Genomic DNA, 13,860 nt, shown 5'->3' on the forward strand with positions numbered 1-13,860 from the left:
GTGGGAAGGGAAAGGGTCATGTGATAGAAATTGCTGTTTCTGGTAGTTTGAGGGTCTGGATGTTCACAAATATAAATATTCTTATTATGATGATGAAGATTTGCCTTTTTGACTGAGCAATTCCAAAGTATATCAGTCAATGAATGAATTGCAAAAAAATTAAATAAAATTAATTACACAAAAAATAGCGTAATATTTCAATATTGTCAACGTATTGGTAAATTATTTGAGAAATTAAATATATATATATATATATATATATATATATATATATATATATATATATATATATATATATATATATATATATAAAATATATATAAATATTATATAATTGGCGTCAAAAAGGGGTCTGTGAAGTTTAAGGTTTTGAATCAGAATGTATTCCAAGCACCATCTGCTTTCCGAAACCAAGCCCGGAAGTGATGTAATTACCGGAAGTGGCTGGACCATTAGGCGATTCTCTTTAGTGTTTGCCCTGTCTACTTTCTCTGCTCTACCTCACCTATAATTTAATTTCAACCCGCACTATATCACTCCCCAAAACCCGGACGCTAATGTCAACGTGCTTTCTCATGGAGTAATTTCCCCGTGGAGCGAAATAAGGCGAGGTGAGGTGCTGTGACGGGGAAAGCAGGATGCACCGCTCTGCTCTGCTCTCCTCTGCAAACCAGCTAGCAGTTAATATTAGCTGTATCTTCTGCTCCATTTCTGGCTTTAATGATAACATGTTAAATTGTCCATTCAATATAAAACCTGTTCGTTCTGTGTGTTTGGGGCGTGTGTCAGACATGCACTCAATTGCGTTTGCTGTTTATTTTTCATTCCGGTAAACCCGTGCAGGTGTAACAATGACTTCCGATTACCGGTTTCGCCTCTGTGTACTGGCTAATGTTAGCTAGCGGAGGCTACACTTCATTCTCAGCTACGTTTTATTGATCCACCGCGGTCACTTTTCTGATGAACTGAAGGAGCCTTCCTCTTATCAACTCATCTCTATAGGAATACAGAAATGTCTGTTAGAAAAAGAGATTGTACTTACAGGATCAGCCTGAGACTGTCAAAGCATTCAGGACCGTAAACCTGTCATTGGCAGTGCTCCAATATACGATCTTTATATATCACATTATGGAGTTTATTAGAGTTTATTATTTTACCTTGGCTTATTGGGAAAACGCGGTGATGACGATTTCTTGTATTCTTTTTTTATTTTTTTTTTAATTTCGCTTCTCTTGACAGGCAGGGCTTTAGAATCTTCTACGTGTCGTAAACAACCAGTCGCCTTTTCCTGAACCCGGATCATTGTAAGAACTCCGACTGCTTAAGCGTCTTTCTGATCATCCGCCAAAATGTCCCAGCTTCAGTTCCAGTCTCCTGGCAGCCCTGCGCCCAGTTCTGCTCCATTACAGCTAGCACAGCCCCAACCCGGCTTCAGCATCCCTCCTGCTACTGGCTCCTTACCTTCAGAAAGTGCCAGTCACCCGCTCCGAACCTCTGCCCTGCCCTCCGCCTCAGTCACACCCTTCTGCAACCCTACAGGTAGGTGTACGTTTGTTGGAAAACAAAGTGCATTCCAAATATTTGCATCTCCTCCGATCAATTTATTTTACCCTCCAGCTGTACACTAAAGTGGATTCAAATGGATGCAAATAGCTTTTTACACTTGTGTCCAGATTTTGCACCTTTTTTTTGAACTTACACACTTCAGTCTTCTTAAAGAAACTTGGCACAGCTGGATTTTGCAGCCACTGCCAAAAGGTTTTGACAGGCTAGAGAGAATGATGCTGTACTGCTTATTTTCTGATAGGTCTCTATCTAGAGATGTTCACTGTATGGTAACGGAGTGTGGCAGCCTAATATGATTATGTTCAGTTAGTGAGAAAAATGGTGTAATGGTAAATTGGTAAACTGGTGAACGGGTAGGGAGTGATTTCTAATCAGAAGGTTGTGAGTTCAAACTCCAGCACCATCAGCCTGCCCCTGCTGGACCTTTGAGCTTAATTATTATGGATAATAACATCTGCCAAATGCTATAAATGTTTGTCACTACGTTTACAAAATTGGCTGAAAGGAAGGTGTTAGAAATCTGTGTTAACCCGAAGCTGCACAGTCCTGGAATATGGAAGTCCTATTTTGCATGTGCGTGTTTCGAAATACAGGATGAAGGCCTGCCGTTCAAAGAGTCATCTTTGCATCCAACCACATCCTCTGTCTTATTCAGTGATTAGAGAAAGTTATTTCCAGTTTCTCTTGAAAATGTGCCTGCAGCCAAACGTGTTCATTTGAATGTAGAAAGGATTTACACAGGCATTGCATTTGTGCACCTTGTTTTCTTTCTCCTGCGCCAAACTCATCTGATTACACCGATTTCTCAGTATTGGTTTTCAGAATTGGTATCTGCTGATATGCATCTTAAAGAAGCAAATCGTAAGTTAATGTGTTAGCAGTTGATTTCTCCAACATGATCTGACAAGCCGTCACCTGAGTGAGCTTGTGTGCATAGTGAAAGGTGTGTGCAGCTGTTCACAAATGTAAGAAGTAGTTCATTTCGCTACATCCCAGAGTTTCTATTAAAAGCATTTGTTTAAAAGATTTGTGCAAGCTCTTTAAAAAAGCTAGTCATAAATGTTGTTGCGTTTGAGAAAAATGTGTTCCTCTTTCTCTCAAACATACAGTTCCTGCTGTTTAAATACTTTCTCACAACCCCAGTGCTGCCACCATCATGCTTCACCATATGAATATATGAAGGTTAAGAGGGGTGTCTGGTCGTTTTTAAGATGCAACAATGGACACTCATTGAATGGTGGCCAGATTATATCGCAATCAAATGTTTTCTGTGGCCAGTAGATGACTTGTATCAAGCTTGCTGCCTTGTTTTCAAAGATTGGCTATTGGCTATATGACCAACTGTAGGAAGAGTCTCAGGTCACGAACTTCGATTTAAACATTCATGGAAGCAACTGTGTTCATTTTTGTTTTTTGACACGGTTTCGTTTCGAAGGACTGTACACAAGTCTTTGACTGCTTGGCTTTTTGTGCTGGTTTGCACCGTCAGCTGTGGGACTTTATATCAGCAGAGATCTGTCTTTCTAAAGCATGTTACGATCAGAAGAATTTCTCACAAATGAGCTTTGGTTGAGAAACATCTCAAGGATGAACAATAGAAACTCAGTTTTGAGTTTTCTAATATACAGTGGTGTGAAAGTGTTTGCCATTTGTGAATAATGGCTCTCACTGTGGTTCGCTGCAGTCCCTAAGCTTTAGAAACGGCTTTATAACCTTTTCCAGACTGATAGATCTCCATTACTTTCTTTCTCATTTGTTTCTGAATTTCTTTGGATCTCAGCATGATATCTAGCTTTTGTGGATCTTTTGGTCTACTTCACTTTGTCAGGCAGGTCCTATTTAAGAGATTTCTTGATTGTGAACAGGTGTGGCAGTAATCAGGCCTGGGTGTGGGAAGAGAAATTGAACTCAGGTGTGATAAACCCAAGTTTTAACAGGGGGGCAAAAACTTTTTTCACACAGGGCCATGTAGTTTTGGATTTAGTTTTCCCTCAATAATAAAGAACCTAATTTAAAAACTGCATGTTGTGTTCACTTGTGTTATCTTTTACTAATATTTAAATTAGTTCAATGATCTGAAACATTTAAATGTGACAAACATGCAAAAAAAATAAGAAATCAGGAAGGGGCAAACACTTTTTCACACCACTGTATGCTATGGAATAAGGTGAATGTCATTAATTGTATTTATTTTTTTACAGAATAAAACTTTGAATGGATTGTGTGATGTGATCTGTAATAGCTCACAGCTCATAATAAACCAGCTGTTCAGATTTTTAAAAGTAGGTGGAACAAGAAATGGACAAAAAAAATGTTTTTCTTGTTGCAGCTTCTAACATGGCAAACCCTAAAGAGAAGACCCCCATGTGTTTGGTGAATGAGTTAGCCCGTTACAATAAGATCCAGCCTGAGTACAAGCTGCTCAGCGAGCAAGGACCAGCCCATTCCAAGGTACACCTCTACCTCATTTTTTTCTTCTTTCTGTCTTGTGTACCTCCTTTTCTCCCTGCCCCAGTTACAGGTATACTTCTCCTGCTCTTTCTTTCTGTCTAGATATTTACTGTGCAGTTGACTCTGGGGGAGCAGCACTGGGATGCAGAGGGCACGAGTATAAAGAAAGCTCAGCACTCTGCAGCAGCCTGTGCTCTCACCCAGACCACGCTGCCCAAACCCAATAGCAGAATCCCACGACACCAAGGCAGGAACCCAGGTGGGTTCTACAGAGGCCCAGAGTGTATGTTCTGATACTTATTTTTTCTTTGTTTAATTTTGACCTGCATGTGTAACATTTCACTGTAGTATCTGATCAGTATTCTGCACATAAAGCACTATGCCAGCTCTTTGACTAGTTTTTCTCTTAGCAGATAGCATGACCCACACTGTGGAGCTGAATGCACTTTGTATGAAGTTGGGGAAGAAGCCAATCTATAAGCTTATAGACCCCTACCAAGGAATGAGACCCACATTCAACTACAATATCAGAGCACCGGGGCCTTACGCACGCTCCATGCAACAGTATGTACACCTTGTGCCTTCACAGTATAGGATTTAGTTGTAGGACATCTAAACGTCTAAAGTTTTTGCTATTTGCTATCCTGAGAAATAAAAACTGTGTGCTGATACTGTATGCAAAGTGAATTAACTACGCTTTAGAAATTAGTTTCATAAACAAAATACAAATAAATCTGAGCACATATACAATACAAATAAATCTGAGCACATATACAATACAAATAAATCTGAGCACATATACAATACAAATAAATCTGAGGATTTCCTGCCATGTGTGTGACCACTGGGCTTTTACCTGACCAGGTATTATTATCCGTTTCCTCCCGTGGCGCCAGTGATGTATCACATGGAGCTGTCCATTGGAGGACATCAATTCCATGGAAAGGGCCGCACACGCCAGGCGGCTAAACATGATGCTGCTGCTAAAGCTATCAAATCACTGCAGAAAGAGCCACTGTTACAGCAGCTAGTAGTGGTAGGTCATTATTGAGTACTGAATTCGGTTATTCTGGACATAATATCACTAATCGGTTAGGTGATTGTCACACAATTAAATATGTTTAAGAATATATATAAATATGTATATATGTATATATATATATATATATATATATATATATATATATATATATATATATATATATATATATATATATATATATATATATATATATATATATATATATATATATATATATATATATATATATATATATATATATATATATATATATATATACATTGGTTTTCTTTGGACATAAGCTTTAGCAGTAGCATAGTGACGGAAATTTCTTTCTCTGTTTATTTACCCACAGTAATGTTGCTTGCATATTTTGTTTCCTACAATCGGTTGTATTATAATGCTATATCAACAGTGAATTGTTAAAAAAAAAATTAATGTGTAATATTAGTGTAAATGAAATTTACATGGTTTAATGGTTAACTATTTTCTTTCATGCACTATGATTACTTTTTGTGTATAGATAAAAAAAACTGAAGAAGAAAACCTCAACAAATCTGAGATCAGCCAAGTGTTTGAGATTGCACTGAAGCGGAACATGCCTGTGAACTTTGACGTATACAGCAACCTTCACATTTGTTCCTTACACAATTCAATTTGTAAGATTTTAGCTTGGCACAGTAATGAAACCAATCCTCTGATCAGGTGCTGAAGGAGGCAGGACCACCTCATATGAAGAGTTTTGTGGTGAAAGTGACTGTTGGAGAGTTCACTGGAGAAGGGGAGGGCAAGAGCAAGAAGATCGCCAAGAAACTAGCCGCCATTGCTGTTTTGGAGGAGCTGCGGAAGTTGCCACAACTACCGGTCATGGACAAGATGCCACCTCGCATTAAAAAGAAAACCAAATCCATCATTAAGGTTTGTGTGTTGTTCATTTAATAAAATTTTCCTTTATATCTATATACAGTACACACAAAAACACGAACATGATGAATAGAACATGTGGCTTTCAACGTTGTACAGCTGTTATTATTTAGGGTGTATTCGCTTTTGTTGGCAGTTATTTAGACAATAATGGCTGTATGTTGAGTTATTTTCAGAGGACAGTAAATCTGTACTGCTATACAAACTGCACACTGACTCCTCTAAAATATACCCAAGTTTCATTTTTATTGTATTGTCCCTCAAAAAGATATACTAAAATGATTGCTGAAATGTAAGGGGTGTACTAACTTTTGTAAGCTACTGTAAACATTAGAGGTGTAACGATACACAGATACATAGAATACCTCAGTTTTTAAGTCACGGTTTGGTTCAATTTTGGTGCGTTTAAGGAGAAGAAATGCAAAACATAAAATTTCTTTTTTTTTTATAACATTAATAAAAGTTTATTATTATTAACATTTGTGATCAACATTAAAACCGTTTACATTTTTTAAACAATTTTAAATAAAATGCCTGTATGAATAAAACTTCTTTCGGCTATATGAGATATATGAAGTAGGCGTGTCCCTGACTAAGGATTTTCATAGACGAAAAGCAATCAGAAATATAATTTACACAATGAAATAAGAAAAGAAGAAGCCTGTACAGAATATCCCAGACATTGTTAAATATTTCAATCTGCCACCCAGATGCTCCTGTGTCAGTCACGGATCATGGAAAGTGAAACTTAAATCTGTCACTGGGGGGTTGGATTTATTCATGCACGTTAAAAATATATAAAAGTGTCTTTCTTTTCACATTTGTATTTACAGCATTATCGTACCTGGCTGTATATTAACTTATTGTGAGAAAACTGGTAGTTTGATGCTAATTTCATATCACCTCTGCAAAGATTTGACTGAGATTGGTAGCCGAATCGGACTTCTTCTATCTAAGCCTGGAGTCTTGAATTGAAGTAAATTGTTCCTAATTAAAACACATCAATGCTTAAATTTAAATGATTTTGGTTGTAAAATGTACTCAACTACATTTAGCGTCATTTTTTAGCTGGTGTAAATGCTAAAAGCTCTGCGTCTTATATAGGTGTTACCATGTTTTTTTTAAAAAAATTTTTAATTTAATTTAGTTTAATTAAAGCTGAAGGAATTAAACAACACCTTTGTTTTTAGCTGCAGACCAGTCCAGAATATGGGCAAGGAATAAACCCAATTAGCAGACTGGCTCAGATCCAGCAAGCCAAGAAAGTAAAAGAGCCAGAGTACATCCTGGTGACCGAGAGAGGACTGCCTCGCCGTAGAGAGTTTGTCATGCAGGTTTGTCATTTAATCTTTTTTTTTTTTTTTTTTTGGTCATAAAGTAGCTATGAACTCATTTATCCATCTGGCTCCATCAGGTGTCAGTCACCGGTCAGACTGCAGAAGGTATGGGTCCAAGTAAAAAGGTGGCCAAGAGGAATGCAGCAGAGAAGATGCTGGAGCTCTTGGGATTTAAAGTGCCTCAACCTCAGCCTCCCAAACCAGCACTGAAAACAGAAGAGAAGGTTCATTCTCAAACATTTATGCACTTTTTGTTTGTCATAGAGAGGGGCAGAGATTGCAGATAAAACTCGGCCATGGTGGAAAGGGTCAGATTTTAGTCGGTTATGAATCTTTCATGCCTTGTTCAAACACTTGCCTTCCTTTTGTACCACTTGTAAAGCCTCCTCTGAAAAAAACTGGAGATGGACGTAAAGTGACCTTTTTTGAGCCGGGCTCTGTGGAGGAGGGGGGTTTGGGTAAGTGGCATTAAATTTTTCAAGTGTTTTTACATACTATAACTTCAGATTTCTTTTACTACAAATGTCCTCTTTATAGTCCCGAAGGAGGAGGATTTCCGTGTCCCCTTCCTTAGCCATCAGCAGCTTCCTGCTGGCATTCTACCCATGGTGCCTGAGGTGGCACAAGCGGTTGGTGCCAGCCAAGCACCACATGCCAAGGACTACGGCCGCCTAAACCAGGCCATGGCAACACTGACGGCAACGATTGCCAACGAGCTTCTGTATTCTGGTAATTCTCCCACAGCTGAAGGAATACTAAAGGGGAGTAAAAACCTAGCAATGAGACCCCATGGCCCCTTCACAAGACCATCTGAACGGCTTGGCTACCTGGCCACCGTACAAGGCCTACAGGTGGGCAATTAACAGCAACATACAGACTCATTTACCACAAACGTACAAGTAACTACAGCAGAGTAAGAAATCATTATTGTATTCTGCTCACTACAGGTAGAATACAAAGACTTTCCAAAAAACAACAAGAACGAATTTGTCTCTCTCATCAACTGCTCTTCTCAGCCGCCTCTTATAAGCCATGGGATCGGGAAAGATGTGGAGTCCTGTCACGACATGGTGAGCTTAGATGCTAAACCATGAGAATATGATTCATGTTGAAGTAGTTATTAAAAAGCCTTTCAGGTATTCTCCTGAGTTCAGAGACACAATGATATTCCTATTGAAATTTTGAATTTAGCTACTAGGGATTCAGTCAACTAAAAAGCTTAGGTAAATTCCTAGACAACTACTGAGGGGATTTTAGTTCAATTAGAACCATGCAATTTGATGCAGTCTTGTTATATTATATTTAACTTTAATGCATTGCTTTCTTCCACAGGCTGCATTTAACATATTGAAGCTGCTCTCAGAGTTGGACCAACAGTCCAGTGAACGGCCAGCCAACGGACCAATTTCTGGGTCAGTTGTAAGGTTTTGAGTCAGATAAAGGATTCCATACAACAGTTTGTTTATCAGTTCGGATATTAGGACAAATAAAACACGTCCAAGAAAAAGATCGATTAGAACCGTTTGTCTATACTGTTATACTGTTACTGTAATAAACTGTTACTAACAGTTTATATGTAATAGGGTAATTGTCTTTTACCACAGTCTGTACTTGGTTTCCTAACTAGGGTCAGTTTAGTCACTACTCTACACGGCTCAGAAAAATTAAAGAACTCTTTGAAAACACATCAGATATCAAAAGGAAAAAAAACATCATGCCAGATACCTATATTGATATGGACAGGGTAATGTGTTAGGAACGTGTGTTAATTAATATGTTAATGTGTTCCATCGTTTGATAGAAATGACTATGGTCAACCTACAGAGGACGCTAGTACAGCGGGCACGCTAATCAATTTTGCTGAAATTTCAATGCAGCAACTTAAAATGGTACTTGGTAGTTTGTATACATGCATGGCAATGTTGGGGCATGCGCCTAATGAGAGGACAGATCGTGTCATGGGGTATCTCCTCCCAGATCTGGACCAGGGCATCACTGAGCTCCTGGACAGTCTGAGATGTAACCTGGCTATAATCTCGGATTGACCAGACATGATGACCCAGAGGTGTTATTTTGGAATTAGGTTAAGGCGGGCATAGGGGCCAGTCAATTGTATCAATTCCTTTATCCTTCAGGAACTGCCTGCATACTCTCACCACATGAGGCGGGCATTGTCGTGCACCAGGAGGAACCCAGGACCCACTGCACCAGCGTAGGGTGTGACAATGGGTCGCAGGATTTCATCCCGATAGCTAATGGAAGTCAAGTGACGTTGTCTAGCATCTAGAGGTCTGTACGTCCCTCCATGGATATGCCTCCCCAGACCATCACTGACCCACTATCATACCGCCATGCTGAACGATGTTACAAGCAGCATAACATTCTCCATTGCTTCTCCAGAGCAGGTTCACCCTGAGCACATGTGACACAGTGCGCCAGTGGCGGACCCGCCAATTGTGACATTCTAGGGCAAATGCTAGATGCGCTTCCCGGTGCCAAGCAGTGAACACGGCCCATTAGAGGAAGTCGGGCCCACCAGAGGATGTCGGGTCCTCGGGCGACCCTCGTGAAGTCTGTTTGTGATTGTTTGGTCGGAGGCTTCATGGGCTGCTGGAGGTTATTTTGTAGGGCTATTGCAGTGCTCATCCTGTTCCCCCTTGCACAAAGGAGCAGATACCTTTCCTGCTGATGCTAAAGACCTTCTACGTCCCTGTCCAGCTCTTCTAGAGTAACTGCCTGTCTTCTGGAATCTCCTCTGTGCTGGAAAACACAGCAAACCTTCTGGCAATGGCACGTGTTGATGTGCCGTATTTGGAATGCCTGTGCAACCTCTGTAGGGTCCAGGTATCGCTTCATGTTACCAGTAGTGACACCGACCCTAGCCAAATGTAAAACTAGTAAAAAAAAAGTAAGAAAAGATGAGGAGGGGGAAAAAAGGGTCTGTAAACCCATTCCTGTTTTGGGGTCGTCTGATTGTTGCCCCTCCAGTGCACATGTTAATTTCACTAACACCAAAGCAACTCTGCTACTTAACTGACCAGATCAATATCCCAGAAGTTTAATAGACGTGATGCTATACTCTGATCAAAAAGTGTTCCTTAAATTTTTTTGAGCAGTGTAAGTTAATTATAAGTAATCAGAGTAACACAGTAACATACAGAATGAGACTGTGATAAACAGCTCATTTTTACAACTACGAGAATAACGTTGTAGCAGCGCTGACTGAAGTACTGCCCGAATGCATCTTTAAATTAATCATCCAGAAAAGTTCTTTAAGTTCATTAAATGTCTGTGCGAGAACGAGCTCGGGGCCGTGCACGTCACCCTGAACTCGCCTGGAGAACAGTCTGTTGTGGTGCTGCGGAGAAACAGATGTGCGAATTGAACTATACAAAAAAAAAAAAAAAAAAAGATCCATTTCCATATTTGAGCAATAGCGCCCTCTAAGGTCACAGAATCTGCCAGTGTATCATCCTTTTGAGAAACATTTCCTCTTCGAATAGCACACAGATATAACTAACCATGGCGACTTAAAGGATACCAATGTTTCGTCTGCGTGCTTTTTGAAGCGGGGAGGTGTTTCTCGACCGGCGGACCAATACTTCAGCCGGTAGAACTAAAATTTTATTCTCGTAGTTTCACCACTTTATTCTCGTAAACTTAGATTTAGCACTAAAATGCCATCGTACATTTTTGCATGTCATTTAACTTATTTGGTGAATTTTGATAAGTTCAGTTTGAGGAACAGCAGACGTTAACATTACCATGAAAGTATTGCAAGGAGTTAATAAAATCAGCTTCATTATTGGTAGAGAGACAGCTCTGACTCTGTAACAAGTCTGTGACCATGATATAAGAAGGATAAGCCAAGCTGTGGATTATTCCTTACATAAAGGGAAGGTGTTGTAAGTTTGAAAAAAAAAGAAACATTTCAACTAAATGTCCTTTTGTTTGTTTTTTGTCTTTTCTATCGTAGGTGCAGCAAACCTGATCTTGAAAGTGACACAATGCTCAAACCGGCTAACTCAAGCACCATGGGAAAAACTCTGGATGGCGCTGTGTAGAATATCTCCTTGATGGCACCATTTAGGAAACACTAGAGAAAAGACAGGAGCAGAGTTCTTAGAGGCTGCTTTCCAAAGCCTTGTTCACACTGAATTTTAACCTTTCTAAAGTGTTCCCGCTTCACAGTTAAACAAGATTAACTGAGAGAGTTCTCCTAACTTGATGTTTAATTGTAATAATAGTTGTTTTGCTTCATCATATCCAGTGGTGCTTTTTTTTTTTTTTTTTTTGGATTGCAAAAACAATGTGACCTATAACATGAATAGAGAGCTTTTTTTATTTGTTAAAAGTAAGTAAGCCATTCAAATGTATTTAATTTTTTTTATGCATAATGAGAACATATAGAGGCTGTGCAGCTGTTGTGATATGCAGTTTGAAATGATAGAAGGATATGATGAAGCAAAGGCAAGAGCTCTCTGTCATATTTCTCCAGTGCTTTTAAGGTGGCAACCGTAAAAAAGCATTAATTTGCATTTCCATGTTGGACTGGGAAAGTATTTTCTTAATCCCTGTTTGATGTTTGGTTGTGTGTGTGTGTGTGTGTGTGTGTGTGTGTGTGTGTGTGTGTGTGTGTGTGTGTGTGTGTGTGTGTGTGAGAGAGAGAGAGAGAGAGAGAGAGTTGTGGTTGTCCAGTTGTTGTGGTTAAAGCACGGTTCAAAACTCTCTCCTACAGTCAAAGTCTCACACCTTCCCTTTCAGTGTAAACCTGTTTTTCTGCCAGTCTGGTCCCCTTTTTCGTTCCCTCATGAAATGCAAGTAAAGTTCTATTCTAAAATTGGTCTATACAGTCTTGGGCTATTTATTTTATTCAATAGTCTGTGATTTCATAAAATGTGTTTGTTCTTCAGGATTTCACATTTTGTTACTTCACCCTGTTGTTACATCAGTGTTACTTTTCACTTCCCTCGTGTTCTTGAACATACTCATTTAGGATCGACAGAATTTTAGGAGTTTCAGCACAACCTGACAATCAAGTACAGTAATTTCCGGACTATTAAGCGCACCCAAATATAAACCGCACCCACTGAATTTGACAAAGATTTTTTAAAATAAATACGCCGAACACTGAAACACTGAAACTAATGAATTTTACACAGGCTTTAACTAAAGACAGTGTCTGTTACACGACTTGAATCTGAACAGTAGCCGACCAAGAAAGTCATTGTTCACTGTCTTCCTCCTTCCTTTCACAACTATTTCTCTCTGGAGTTTATCTTTTGGCATCGTCGTGCATTTAAAAATCACCATCTGTGAAGCTTTTCTCCCGATGCCGTGCAGCTCAGAACACAGGTGAAGTGTGTTTTTTCATGCCTGGTTGTTTTCAGCGTGACGAATGATTCCCATTTCCTGTAGACAGTCTGAGTGGGCGGCAGGTCAAACATCAGAGGAACCTCATCTATATTTATGATGTGGTGCGGCCCTATTCAGTGGGAGCGCATCTGATTTAATATAAAGAGTTTCATTGGTTCACCTGAACCCGTTCGGCAATTTCATTGGTCTAATGTTATGGGGCTCCGTTTTTTGGCGGTATGAAGTTTGTGAAACCGGGAAAAACCCAGGAAAAATCCATAAATTAGCCGCTTCACTGTTTAAGCCGCAGGGTACAAAACGTGGGAAAAAAGTAGCGGCTTATAGTCCGGAAAATACGGTAATCTCATCATGAGAATTACAGACTCTCGATTATGGGGATGTGGGTTGTGCAGGCATTTCCATGTTCCAAGACGTGGGTCTTATTAAAGTGTTGTCTTCACCATACAGGCATAGGGAAGTTTGTCATGCCTTAATGAAAGATTCCTGAGTACTTCATCAATGCACCAGACTTTAGTAATTGTCTTCCACCAATCCATTAATAATTCGCTAATGATTCAAGTGTACAATAGATTCTCTAAACTGGTGAAGGAAAACGCTCAATGTCCCACTAGAGGGCACAGGAAGACAATTCATTCACGCGAAGAGAATTATTATACGCCATAAAGTGGTATAAATCCAAACTTCATTTAATAAGTTTGGAATAATTTAGAGAAATTGGAGCTGAGGTTTAATGCGTTTTTAACCATCATTCCACACTCCAAAGACTTTGCAAGGCTTGTTAATGAAAAAGTGGAAGCGTTTTATCAGACCCAAATCGAACATCAAAATGAAGCAGTTGAGACTCATTTCATTTATGTCTTCAAATTTTTTACCCTCAGGCTGTAGCATATGTATAATTTGTGAACAATTTACGTCAAGGCAGTAGAGAGTAGTGCTTGGGGTTAATAAAAAGGTTTTATATTTCCAGAAATGTGCACCCGAGAAATGAAAGAACTTTAATGCGTTCCCTTTTCTCAATTCTCTCAGATAGTATTTTAAAGGTACAGCTTTCTTTGTTATTCAAAAGCACTAGCAAGAGGTTTTATGTACTACATGTATATACACAGGCATAACATTATGACCACCTGCCTAATATTGTGTTGGTCCCAGTTTTTGCTGCCAAAACAGTCCTGCCCTATCAAGAAA

General features: G+C 39.3%; 1 protein-coding gene across 5 annotated transcripts; it reads left to right on the forward strand.

The window, feature by feature from the left end:
• Positions 1-418: 418 nt before the first annotated feature.
• Positions 419-12,145, forward strand: stau1 (staufen double-stranded RNA binding protein 1). 5 transcript variants are annotated; one of them, XM_046858686.1, is made up of 15 exons: positions 419-611; positions 1,240-1,539; positions 3,896-4,017; positions 4,120-4,300; positions 4,428-4,581; positions 4,882-5,053; positions 5,562-5,654; positions 5,744-5,956; positions 7,153-7,296; positions 7,377-7,523; positions 7,682-7,757; positions 7,837-8,150; positions 8,247-8,369; positions 8,632-8,711; positions 11,276-12,145. In XM_046858686.1, exons 2-15 carry the CDS (start codon positions 1,350-1,352, stop codon positions 11,361-11,363), a joined length of 2,097 nt encoding a protein of 698 aa, XP_046714642.1. In that variant the 5' UTR covers positions 419-611; positions 1,240-1,349; the 3' UTR covers positions 11,364-12,145. The 5 variants fall into 5 exon arrangements, with proteins under 5 accessions (XP_046714642.1, XP_046714649.1, XP_046714655.1 ...); XM_046858693.1 differs by having other exon boundaries at positions 4,431-4,581; XM_046858699.1 differs by having other exon boundaries at positions 4,120-4,276.
• The last annotated feature ends 1,715 nt before the right edge of the window (positions 12,146-13,860 follow it).

This window comes from Silurus meridionalis, chromosome 1 (genome assembly GCF_014805685.1).
Source record: "Silurus meridionalis isolate SWU-2019-XX chromosome 1, ASM1480568v1, whole genome shotgun sequence".
NCBI classification, from domain to species: Eukaryota; Metazoa; Chordata; class Actinopteri; order Siluriformes; family Siluridae; genus Silurus; species Silurus meridionalis.